Raw genomic sequence first — 13,735 nt, 5'->3', positions numbered from 1 at the left:
ATTAGGTAGAGAAAGCTAACCTGAAAACATCTGAAAATCACCCTTTTAGTGGTAAACATTTTGTCATTATACGTTTAGCACTTAAAAATGTAATAAAGTAATAGCGCAATTAATCGACTATTTAAAAAAAATAAAGTGGGAAATAATTTACCTTTATAGATTTTAAGACTTTCGTGGTTATTCACTAAATGATTATCACTAATATCAGGTTTCTTACCACGGTATGACTTCTTTTTATTTTCCCGATATTTCGGAACGGTTGCACGCTCCATGGTCACGGGTACGATCTGCCGCCGTCCAGTCAACCTTTATTTTTTTTCGTTCTTCTCAGGGAAATCTATCTTACGAATGCAACGTAACATCGCATACACTCATAGCCCCCCTCCCTAGTATGGGGAACCTGAATCGCGGGTGCCACACACATAGGTAGACAACCATAAATTACACCCAAACTCACAAAAGAAATAAATGTAGGCCATACAAAAGTACATTATTATCACTCGTAACCAGTAAATAAATAGATTTAAGTTTGTTTGTTTTATTATAGACCTTTTTATGGGATTTCCCTAGTAGACATAGAAATGAGACTCCAGGGACTGTTATAAATTATATTATAAGATCTTTCACTATAAATCCAAACAAAACAACACCACGTCCTTTCTAATCGAAAGATGTTTTTCGTAATGGCGGCCGCCCGTTAGCGTTCGTCGATTCGATGATGACAATATCGATTTATTTATCATTTGTATAAAACTAATTTTTATTGTAGTTTTATCGGAGCCGAGTAAGTTTTGTAACAAAATAAAATTACAAAATATCACGATTCGGCATTGACTTACAATTATATGGACGTCGGGTCCGCGCTAAAAAGTGTCCGCACTTGTAAGGCGCTAAAATCGTATACAGAGCGCGACACTCCGCTTTAGTCTTCATTTGTTCTACGGACAGCGCGATACTGCGATGACATAACAATTTAAATTTCGAATAGGTTGACTTGGGACATTTTTTTCGTGGTTTTTGTATTAGACCCGTCGTCCATTTATTTGTAAGTCAATGCGATTCGGTAACATTTTGTTCAAAATTATGTGCCGACAATTTCCGACAGAGAACACAGGCGGAGACTGAAAAACAGCACTATGCTGAGACTTTTTTCATCAGTCATAGCTCATAATTTATTAGTACATAATATCGTATGATTTTCTATATGTGTGTGCGTGTCTGTGCGTGTGTCTGTCTCTCTCTCTCTCTCTCTCTCTCTCTCTCTATCTCTCTATCTCTCTCTCTTTCTCTCTGTCTGTCTGTCTGTCTGTCACAACTGACCTGACCAAACCAACTGACCAAAAATATTCTGTATTTGTTATAATAAAGACAATGTATCTAACTATTCCATTCGGTGGTGTTGGAAAAACAGCAAAACATTTAATTACGAAACAAATGCAATTACATTTTATCGGTAATTAAGTATTGAATTAATTTTAATTTTTTTTTATGTATTTTTAATTTATTATAGCAAAGCCCACGTTAAACTGGTCGGTTTGAAGTGAAACAATTGATGACACCCGTCAATTGTTTCGAATTCGGGCTGGCCATTCGGAGCGCAGTTGAAACCGAAAACGAAAACCTGGAACAAACACTTGGAAAAATTCGTGAGGTCCGTTGGTTCGTTCCGTGGCTTAGTTGGCATAGCGTCTGCCACGGTTTGTTAGGAGACGTTGGTTCGAAACGAAGTGAATTTTTTCTAAGTGTTCGATCTTTGTTCTATAGTTACGCTTACATTTACTGAAACCATTTTATCAAAAAAATAATTGTGTCACTTTACTACGTATGGAAAAGCCGATTTTTATGTAATTTCTGAGCTTTCACAATGAAATTTGTTCTTATTACTGAGTGGAAATACCTCCCCCGCCGGGTGTACGCAATTAAGTTAATACCCCTTAAGAAACTGATAAACAAGGATTCTTCCTATAATATTTGATTTATTAAATTATAAGATTTCGCACCCTTAATAATAAAAGTCCAAAATAGATTTAAAAACAATAACTTATTTGGATGACACTATTTTTTCGAAACTATATCGCGTATATTCGATTTTGTTTTTCAAACAAAAAAGCGTTTCGGGCCCTTTACAGGTCCCGAGTTCACGGCTATGAGTGTGTGTTAAAAATATTCCAAAAATCATTTTCTATGAATAATATACGTGGCTTGTGCCAAATATGACAATTTCTATTTAAATATCTACTATAGTTTTATTCCGAACGTTTTTTTAATTTTTTTTTATAATACCAAGTGAAGGGACGAACAAGTCGTGCGCCTGGTGGTGAGCGACACGCCTATCCCTAACAGTTGCAGTGCCAATAAGAGCTTTAAATTCCAAAGATCTTAGGGCCACTGCCAATGCGCCCGTCACACTGGGGCATAAGTTGACAAGTCCTATGTTTCTGTAATTTCACCAGCACCCTTACCTTTACAAACCGGAACACAGTAATGCTTACATTACTGCTTGGCGGCAGTACTGCCTTGGACGAGCTCTTTTCAAAAGGAGCCCTCTGCTACTATAAATTATTTCGTTACATTCCCAAAAATTTTACTTTTCGAATTGAATCAATAGCGCGAAAATAAAATGGCGGTTAGATTAGTTAGTGTGGTTAGATTTTTTTACAAATAAATTTTTAGTTTAAGTATTATTACATTTTGAGTTTCTTAAATATTCGTTACCAATTTAAGCTGATGGCTCTAAGCCAATGCTTAATAAATAAATAAAATTGATTCAATTTATTATTGATCATGCTATTTGTTCACTATAGCTATTTTCTAAAGTCCGAGCTTCGAAGCTATGAAAACGTTACGGAAGTTTACGATTGCATAACCTATTTCGAATGTATTTGACATTATAAATTTCTCGTTTATCCGGAAATTCAAATATAGAATGTTTCTGTGTGATAACCAAATGTTAACCTTATTTGTTAATCATGAAGACAACCTTTAAATTACCGTGGCGAACTAATGAGCGTGAAAACAATTATGATGTGAATAAAAAGTTTCAATTAATTAGGTTAACAACACAGTCGTTAATTTCCGTAGAACACGAATAGCTTCGAAATTTATCTTTTAAGTACGAGTATTACTTACAAATGGTCTTCTAAAAAAATATAAAATAAGCAAATAGAAGAATAAAGTATCCATGCGGGCGTCACGTCTAAAGTAAACCGTAGCAGCGAGAAAGAGTCAGATGGCAATTAGTTTCCTAATACGAATAAGTGAAATGGCAACAGCTCACGAAGCCTTGGTATAAGTTCTTAACAATTTTTTATATAACGCAGCAATTTTTATAAAAAAAATTATTAAGACTTAATTTCAATTAAACTCTCTCAGATGCGACAATATAAACCATCGTAACCCAAATATAGAACCATAAATTATAGATAAATTAATTTGCATTATGAAATAAATCTTTACAATAAGTATCAGAGCATTCCCATCGGAACCAATTTACTTGGTCTTATCAGGAATCGAATCCAGGACTTACCTAGCCCGCACATCTCTAACCGCTTTACCACCGAGATTGTCAATTGCCAATAATCAGAGGCTGTTTCGGGGTTTAAATTAAATATAAACGTCTACACCGGTAACGGACAAGAAAAGAAGATTTTAAATCAATATCTGTAATTTGATGAAAAAATGACATAAAAAGCAACTAATTTATCGTGTTATCATATTCATGCGGAATGGCACATTCTTTCAATGCTATTAGATGTTGTATGTTACAACAAAATAATAACATTTTTATCGTCAATTACTAGCTACCAAGCAATTGATATTTTAATATTCAACATTTATCTAACGTATTGCAATATAATTGACTTTTTATTCATATGATAACGTTTTAATATACCTGTTTTGTAATTTAAGGAAACTCAGTGTACATTTTCCACGCTTATGTTGAACGTTGTACAAAAATTATAGGTATAATATTATACATTACGTACCGGAGTGCACAGTCGCAGCGAATGAAACCTCATTGGCGGAGCTGGCTGTACTAGTTTGAGTCATTGCCTCGCGGAGCGCGTATTGAAAAGGATCTTTTATCGACTCGCGCCATATTCTCTTAGACGGACGTGACGTTTGCAGTTCTAAATATAAAATTTTAAAATCCATATTTTAAACCATCTAACCGTGTGTGTGATTTGAACAAAAAATGGAACGTTTTGTTTCTTATCAAGAAATATCAGTTCTTTTTTATTTTATCTATAATTCAGTTTTATCTTATTGCACTTTGATTAACATCGAAATTATTTTAATGTTATAAAGTGTTTTTCAGTAACATCGTTTCGAATGAAACAGAAAATAAATTTAATGTAATATAATTATAATTTACCATAAACAAAGAGTGTTAATTAAAAATAATGAACACATTTTGCGGTTTCAACAATCGGATTCTATTGTCAATGGTAATTTTAAATTTATGAAATAAAATCTCTTTGTGCTGAACTTTAAATAGCCTGACTATTGTGTTACAAAACGCATTTTTGTTATTTCGGGTCGTGTTGTTACATATCTGTTTTAATTGGCCGAAGAATTAATTTGCGGAATGGGTAGGTATTTAGTTATTTAAATTATTATTATCTTAGTTTGAAAAGATTGATTTATTTAATGAAAATTGTGGATTATGTAAAAATATTAAAATAAATTATTTTAGTATTGACAATGTTTGCAAAACTGATTCGTGTTCTTATTTTGTATTATGATATAAAGACTTTTTTTTTAAATAAAATAAATTTTATTGAAGTTGTTGTTAACTAATCGGAATGTATTTTTTTCTATTTACTGCTTAATATGAATCTTGAAACATGAAAAAATGTATAGTTTTTTTATAATTTAACTTTTGTGAAAATGTAATATCTTTACATTAATTGTGTATTTATGTAATGATTAATATTTGACCTTCAAACGGGTATTACGTTCATTATAAACTAACAGGTTCGCACTTGTTTTAATCGATTTACGCCGTTAATTACATAAAAATTATGTAAGTGCAATATTCATAATGACAAGTACAATTTTCTTAAAAAAACAATTAATATTTTTAAATATAGAATTGGCCTAAAATGTCTTACTGGTCAACTAATAACGAAATAACCGACGTTTATTATTTTTTATTTTTTTAATAAAAGTAACAAGTTATACAACGTGTAGCAAAAAGAATAATTGACCTCGAAGAAGGTCACGCACCTCTGCGGAAAACACGAGGCTTAACGACTACGCAACGTGTTTGATTTAAAATAATAATATTATGATCAAAATGGAACACTGTGGACTTTCTTCGTACGGAGTCGCACTTGTTGCGTCATATGAGAAAAATATACTCGGTACTTTAAAAACCGTCTCGTGTCTTCGAAGTCGGTTGAAAATTGAATATCAGGAGGTCTACTCTCTTTCTTGAAAACGAAACTTCGTTAACGAACGAAATAAACGAAGTTACGCCGATGACCTTACTCTAATTTCTTTTCAGTGGGGCGCAAGAATTTCGTTGTCATTTACAATTTTCGTTCTACGAATCAAATTTGTAGGTCTTTTTTGATGTTAATTACGGTAAATTACTGTTTTTACTTTTACTTAAAATTAATACAATTGTTTTGTTTTATTTCTAAATTTTAGACTTAAGTATCAGACTAGTAGACAGTAGTAGACTCATTAGGTATTTTTTTGTAATAATCATGCAGAAAACATACAGAAACAATTAAAAATATATTTTCATCGAAATTAACCGAGACACTATAAAATACTCATTGTTATCCGATTATTTTGAAGAGTAATATCACATTTCATGCAAGTCACAGGTGGTAAACGTATGACAACCAAAAATATCCGTATGTTATGCGCGTTGTAACGTTTTTTTTTTTTAATTTTTGAATATAAACAAACGTATCAAATATTTGTTTATTTATCTATCAATTCAAAATTTTTAAAAGGCCTTTTTCTTAAGAGAGAGCATGCCAAAAACATTTTGACGTTGGCTCCGCCCAAATTTGTGAAACAAATATATGCCTGAAGTTCGCGTGACATGCGACAGGTGTTGAATTTTGCGCATTAAAAGTACCAAATCCGTTTTAGCGGTATAACTCTAAAACTAAAGGGATTAAAAAAAATCCGTAGTGACAGTTCTCAATCATGCATAAATATAATTAATTATCTAATTTTTGTCCTAATAACCTGTAGCATTTCCAGGATGAATCGAAAAAATGTGAAAATTAGAGGTCATTTCGTGATTTTTATCTATCGAGGAAACTTTATTGTTTTATGTTTCTGATTAGTGTCTATGCTTGAATATATCGTGTAGTTACTCATACAATATTTTATTTTTAACTTTAAAGTGGATATACACTTCTAAAATCAAATCGAAGATTAGGAATTTTTCCTCTGCTCCCTGTTAAGTTCGAACACATTCCGTAAGTAAGTTTTAGATAAAATACATTTAGTAGAGTAGTAAAATTTTTCATCCTCCGGGACAGGCTAAGGCGTCTCGCATACAGCCAAGTCTTAAATATCAATTTTCTTCAAGTGTTTATTTTAGATTGAAAAACTTTGTAAGTACTTATACATATTTATTTGTTTTTTTCACTAAATCCATCGAAGCTTTTCTTATTCTTTAGTACTTGATACTTATAATTTATATTTACTAATACTTTTCAGTTCAAAATGGCTCCACACACAGTTTCTGCAAATTCAGAGCAAATAGAAACACTCCTCAATTTCTTGTTCGAGCATAAGGACCTAGCTCGCGGGAGATTGAGGAGTGCCGAAGGCAAACTCCAGGCAAAGAGGCTATGGGAAGAATTGTGCAATACACTCAATTCCGTGGGTGGTTGCACAAAAACTGTTAAGCAGTGGCAAAAAGTAAATAATAAATTAATAGATAACATTTAAAAGCGGCATGTAGATCTTATATTTTTAACCGACTTCAAAGAAAGAGGTTCTTAATGCGACTGTATTTGTTTTGTATGTATATTTACGCCATAACTCATTGGTGAACCAATATTGGTGATTTTTTTTATTGGAAATGGTACTCAGGGATACTCAGGGTGGCAAACTAGGGGATGAATGACTTTTCAAAAAACGAGGTCGGTTTTTTTAGTACTCTGTATTGAGATTATTATAATTTGGTAGGTATGGTTTGATAGAAAACATTTAACCAAAAAAGCTGCTGCTGAATCCTTGAAGTCGGCTTCTACGACTGGAGGTTGTCCATCAACGGCACCCCATCTCAGTGAATGGGAACTGAAGGTACTGGCAATATTGGGAGATGAGTTTGGTGAACACCAGGCTGAAGCCAGAGTGCCAGCCTTTAGGAAGGTAACTCATTGAATTTTCATCTATTCACAATCTTATAGCGTTTGAAATGAATATCTTTACTTTTATAAATTATATTTTTATGTACAGGAATTAGAAGTGATTTTTAAATTAGTTTCCGTATATCGTTATACTATTAGAAATTAAATTTGTTTTATTTTCAGACCGATGAACCAATGCCGTCCATTTCCAGTCAAGCAAGTGACCCACTGTATTTAAAAACGGAGTATGATGAGCCCAACCAGATGTCAGAACCTCCGAGTCAACCCGTGTCACAGGACTTTCTGACTTCCAGACGTTGTAAGCATTTATTATTGTGGTAGGCGTAAAATATGTCGACTTATTGAACCCTCTCAAGTGTCTTTAGCGTCTTCAATTATTTTTTTTATTATTTCAAGTAACGGGACGAACAAGTTGTGCTACTGATGGTACACGCCTGTCCATAACAGTTATAGTGCAAACGAGAGTTGATATTTAAAAATGATATAAGGCTCATTTGCCGGATCAGTTACCAGGGATGGATAACCTTAATGTGTCTTTATTTCTGGTTATATACTCGATGTCAGAAGTGCATCTGTAAGAATATAAGTGGCACTTATCATAACTTATATGCATTATTTTTATGATACCAAGTATCGGGGCGAACGACGAATACGCCTGTCCATCACAGTTGCAGTGCCATTCAGAGCTTTAAATCGCAAAAATCTGAAGGGCACTGCCACTGCGTCCGTCACCCTGAGACGTAAGTCGTCAAGTCCCACGTGCCTGTAATTTTCACCAGCACCCTTCAAAACTGGAACGCAGTAATGCTAACATTACAGCTTGGCGGCAAAAATAGGTGACAGACAGACAAAGTGATTCTCTATAAAGACTACATCTGTTGAACGCCAAAATCTAGTAATTTTTTGTTGAGTCATTGGGGTAGGTATTTCAATTAAAATGTTGCTTTATGTAACACAATATACAAAGTTCAGTTTTTTATTTTCGACACACACGTCCATCACTCATCTCGGCTCAGGGCTCATTGAAAACCAGTGCCAGTCAATCATGGCTGGGGCATAAGCTGATAGTCCTTTTGCGTACGCCACAACTGCACAAATGACAGTACAACATTTGTAGTCGTTTTAATTATTTTTTTTTTCGTTTGTTTTGTCTTATTTTATGTGGTTTTTTTTGTTTGTTGTATATTTAGATTTTTTCATTCTTTTATTTTGTTTTGCTTGTCTTAGGGCGTGTTCCCATTATGTCGTAAAGTTTTATCTGTCATTGGACGACTGTCGTGTCTAGCTGTTCCCACTAGATCGTGACGACAATTTATCGGTTCACAGCAGCCGCCTTGGCGGCTCTCTTCGGTCTCGTCTGTCGTGACGTTCTATTTATCGTCGGATGACTGTTGTTCTAGCTGTTCCCATTGTCACAACAGTCTGTCGTCATAATATCAAAATGTCCTGAACGACAGTTAATCGTGTTGTTCTATGTATGAACAACTTCATTTAAATATACAAGTGACGACACTTTAAAATGCACGACTATCTGTCGTCACGACATAATGGGAACGCGCCCTAAGTGTTATCAATATTTTTTTTTTGTATCTGTGTTGTGGCGTTGAAATAAAAATCTATTCTATTCTTTACAGTCTCACAATCTACACGTTCCTCCAGAAGGAGACGATCTGCTGTTGGTACTGATGGTAGAAGTAGGTTGCTCCAACTTGAAGAGCAGCGTGCACGTAGAGAAACCGTCAGGAACACCGAGCTCGCTGGTATCAGGGGTGCCCTGTTACAGCTGTGCGAGATTTTTAGGGAATTTTTAGACAAACATTAAGTGTTGTTGAAATAAGATCGTCTTTGTTGTTTAATTCAATTTATAATATTAGTTTCCCTGTAGTAGTAGCCAAAGTAAATAAAACTTTTTATTTCATGTCATATAATAAATTTTATTCCTTTTAAATAATTTATTCCAAATAGTATGTACAGAAATTGTAGTAGTATTAAAACGTGAACACACAGACAGCGGTTGGTCAGATCGGAACCACGGGGCGCACGCCGCCCGCGCTTGGTGTGTTATCGTCCATATAAATACATGGAATTATACCCGCCGCGGTCCCGACCCGACCCGCATCCGCCATCTGTGTGTTTCATGTTTAAAAATATAAAAATGAAGGCGCTTGAAGTTCTCGGCGAGTTTTTTGAAAAATATTACCTCCTACAAAAATTAAAAAATAATACTGTAAATTGATTGTATTTTATCAACTGCCACAATCAATAATTAATTGGGTAGAACTTTATCTTACCTATTGTTTTTCAAAATTTGCACTAACACGGCTTTTGCTCTTCGGCCGGCTTGAAGAAGCGCTGATTAGTTATATAGCAGTCTGAAAGTGAATGTTGTTTAATGTAACATATATAAAAAGTATCGTAAATTAATAGAAATCATATTCAACAATACACGCTTCAGTAAAATCATTAATATACTCCCGGACACATAAATCGATTCACATCGCATTTTTATCTTAAGGGGTTAGAAAACAAAAATAGTTAACATCGAAGAAAAAGGTTTCCCCCCGTTTTGCAAGTCCAAATTTCCAACAAGAACTTATTGAAAAGACTTTTAATATACTAGTTTCAAAATTGCGTAGAATAGTTTTTGATCAATCGAACATTGTGTCATTTAATACTGGAAATGCGAGGTGACTCGAATTATGTGCCCGGGAGTGTATTTTGTTATTATACTCGCAACTTGAGTGATAATCGAATAAAAATGTTTTTGATTAAAATATTATTCTTCGTGCGCAGAAGGTCTGACAATTGCTACATAAGTGCAATCAATGCACATGTAGGGCTAGCACAACAGGCCGTGACTCGCGCGAGAGCGACATAAGGTGCAATATACTCATTGACTTACAATTATATGAACTTATAGGGCGTTAAAATCGTATACAGAGCGTCATTCACGCTTTAGTCTTCGTTTGTTCGACTGACAGCGAAGCAAGCAAAATTAGACAGTATTGCGATGACATTACAATTTAAATTCAAGTTTTAGCTTTTTCATATTTCTTTACATGTCACTACGTTTAAATAGGTTGACTTGGGACATTTTTTTCGTGGTTTTTGTATTATAGTGCATTCGCGTTAAGAAAATAGTGACTCATCAGTGCAACTGCCGGGTAAGGGTGTATTCACAGTGGAGTGAAATTTCAAGAAATTTTAAAAATAAATGTAATTAAGTTTAATGGAAACAAATTGTCTTAAAATTACGTATTTACGTACTAATACACACTAATCACCTCCAGTTACATTTATTATGAAGGAATTTTGTTCTGCGAGTTCCATGACGTCATCCAAATGCCACATGGTTTTTTTTATAGACCCGTCGTCCATTTATTTGTAAGTCAATGGATATACTGCTATTCTCGTATAGAGAATCTCGCGCAAGTCGCACCTTATCGTGCTACCTTACTGGAAGCCTATATTTCGATGCCTTACTTTCTCAAACACGTATCTATTTATTTTAAATTTCTTATCAAGAGTGGTAGTTTGGATGCATTATTTTAAGAATAGGTAAAAGTTAGTGTGTGAATATGCAGGAAATGTGATTTGAAATCAACCTGCAAAATTTGTAAATACAATGCATTTTTGCAATTCAGTTACTTTGTGCTTTAAGATACGAGTTACCTTACTCTGCCGCCAAGCATTACTGTGTTCCAGTTTTAAAGGGTAAGGGTGCTGGTGAAATTACGTGACGATCGCAATAAAAAAAAATGTTTATTTAGGTATACACCCATTAATAAATAAAACATTATTAATTACATTAAACGTAATGTAACGACATTACATTACATAACCAATTAAATTGAATTTTATTTACCGAATATTGTAATTATTAATGAAGTAAATAATTAAGATTTACATCAAATTGAATTCACATTAGAAATAATAGTATAACAAAAATTAATTTATTTAAATTTTAAAAATGGAGTGGTCACCATTGACTTACAATTATATGGACGTCGGGTCCGCGCTTAAAAGTGTCCGCACTTGTAAGGCGCTAAAATCGTATACAGAGCGCGACACTCCGCTTTGGTCTTCATTTGTTCTACTGACAGCGCGATACTGCGATGACATTACAATTTAAATTTCGAATAGGTTGACTTGGGACATTTTTTTCGTGGTTTTTGTATTAGACCCGTCGTCCATTTATTTGTAAGTCAATGGTGGTCACTTAGAAAGTAGCATATTGGCCGAATCGCTCACTCTCACAAGAAAAGACCAATATCTTTTCCGTATTATGGCGAAAAAATCGTCTACTCTATTCACGGCGAACATGCCAGACGCTCTACACCGCCAGGGCAGCCGCAGCATAGCGCGAAATGCATTATTGTACTGAACTCTGAGTCTATCAAAAGCTCGCTTAGTGTAATGGTACCACAACTGACTAGTGTAGAACGCCTGACAGTAAGTCCTAAACAAGTTGTTGTTACTTGAACTGAGCAATGAGCGAATCGACGCGCCAACATGTTACTCTTCATGGCTACAGTCCGCCTCTGTCGCTCCAAATCATCATCATCTCAATTTTGCGGCAAGTATATGCCCTAGGTATTTAAAGCAATGGCAGTGACCCTCAGATTTTCTAAGTGGCACTGCAACTGTTATGGACTGGCGTGTACCTTACCATCAGGCGCACGTCTTGTTCGTCCCGTCACTTGATAATATGAAAAAAAAAATGAGTGAGAAAGTAAGGCGACGATTTGTCATAATATTAGCAACATTAATCGTATAACATTCATTCACAATACATTAATCTAGTACAAATAACATAATAACTTAGATACTTGTTAAGTACTCACCGCTGCTTAATAAGATTTGTTTTTATAAGTATTAATACAAAGATCGAACATTCAGAAAAAATTCCTTCGATCCGGCCGTATTCGAACCGACGTCTTCTAGCATACCGTGCAAGACGCTATACCAACTAAGCCACGGAACGAACCAGTGGACCTAACGAATTTTTGTATGTGTTTGTTGTCGTGTCTTTGCATTTGGTTTTTCAACGACTTTTAGTCGTAGCGCCATCTATGAGAAATTTATGAAAGTTTTATGACCCAGTTAGATACCTTTACAGCTACCGGCCCTGGCGAGCGACGTCGCGATTCACTGTATTTTAAATACAGTAGAATATATAAAAAAAGATTTCTTTTGTTTCGATTTATGCAGAAATTTTATGTACTGTATATGGAGTGCATTGAGAGCAGTTGTGCTATAGACCCGTCCATATTTTGCCTTACAGACCCTTGGTAACTACGTCGGGATTAACAGGATGAGGAGTAGGAATACCGAAATGTTTATTATTTATTGGAAATAATGATCATAAAAGATCTGATCAAACATAAAATCGAGCCCACTATTAAGGGAGGTGTCTCCATTAATAGTGGGCTCGATTCCACGACGTCTTCCTTTTGAAGGTAGGACGGGCACTATTACTCGGCACAACTCTTCAAATGACTGCTTTCTGAGTCTGTAATTTCCAACAAACTCAACGGCGACGGTTCCTTCTACGCTCTAAGCGTTCTTCACGCAGCGCCTCGATCGATAGAAGCATTCTAGCAGCCATTTTAATCAAATTTTAAACAACAGTCTCACTTGCGAAAATCAAAAGTAGCACTTTCAATTTCGTTAATTTGACATTAAAATTCCGAAGAATTATCTATTAAAATAAAATTTTCATTCGGACGAAATTTCATAATGAAGTGGAATAAATAAACTGTGAGAAACATGCAAATTTTCGATCGAAATTTCGTTTTTCGTTCAAAAAGAGTAGACCTCCTGATGCTATATAGCTTAATTTTTTTTTTAATTCAGCTGATAGAGTGCTGCGATATATCTTACCACCAATAATACTATATTTAGCACAAAAACACTTTGTGCTAAATATAGAAATTAAAATAAATTTATTTATTTTAAATACTGTATTTACAGGTCTATGTTCAGCAGTGGACGTCTTCCAGCTGATATGCTGATGATGATGAAATATTTTTGATTTTGGAAATTCGAATTTCGTCTCTTTATTATTTCTACCCATTTTAAAAATATTTATGTATATTGTTACCCGCGTCGGTGTTATATTTATCAATAAACAAACCAACCAATAATATTGTTTTACGCCTGGCATACTGCGCATTTGTTTTTCTTAAATGTACACAAACTGCGTCTTTGGCAAAAATAACAATATTTTCAATACAATATTTCTGTTTACAGTTTCTTTTCAAGTAAGTTTTTGATGCTTTGGGATTTAAAAAAAATTGCGGTCTATTAACGAATTGTAATCGAAGGTGACGAAAATTTAAAATATTTTTTTGACAACTGATAAAATTGAAAAAAGAAAACGAACG

The 13,735-nt window shown here is 34.3% G+C and overlaps 1 protein-coding gene across 1 annotated transcript; it reads left to right on the top strand.

The window, feature by feature from the left end:
- The first annotated feature begins 4,573 nt into the window (after positions 1-4,573).
- LOC113233688 lies at positions 4,574-9,241 on the top strand. Its single transcript, XM_026468868.1, has 6 exons — positions 4,574-4,592; positions 5,510-5,589; positions 6,691-6,894; positions 7,165-7,350; positions 7,512-7,647; positions 8,984-9,241. Exons 1-6 carry the CDS (start codon positions 4,589-4,591, stop codon positions 9,169-9,171), a joined length of 798 nt encoding a protein of 265 aa, XP_026324653.1. The 5' UTR covers positions 4,574-4,588; the 3' UTR covers positions 9,172-9,241.
- Positions 9,242-13,735: the final 4,494 nt, after the last annotated feature.

Source organism: Hyposmocoma kahamanoa, unplaced genomic scaffold, assembly GCF_003589595.1.
Source record: "Hyposmocoma kahamanoa isolate Upper Pololo Valley unplaced genomic scaffold, ASM358959v1 79, whole genome shotgun sequence".
In the NCBI taxonomy this organism is placed as follows: Eukaryota; Metazoa; Arthropoda; class Insecta; order Lepidoptera; family Cosmopterigidae; genus Hyposmocoma; species Hyposmocoma kahamanoa.
Note: the sequence above shows the minus strand (reverse complement) of the source record. Positions and strands in the feature narration are given on the sequence as shown.

Bases quoted from the DNA above. Each gene is read 5' to 3' on its own strand.
- LOC113233688 (XM_026468868.1), top strand. The intron at 5,590-6,690 runs GTAAATTACTGT...AATACTTTTCAG, and splicing joins CTTTTTTGATGTTAATTACG to TTCAAAATGGCTCCACACAC. The intron at 6,895-7,164 runs GTAAATAATAAA...ATAATTTGGTAG, and splicing joins CTGTTAAGCAGTGGCAAAAA to GTATGGTTTGATAGAAAACA.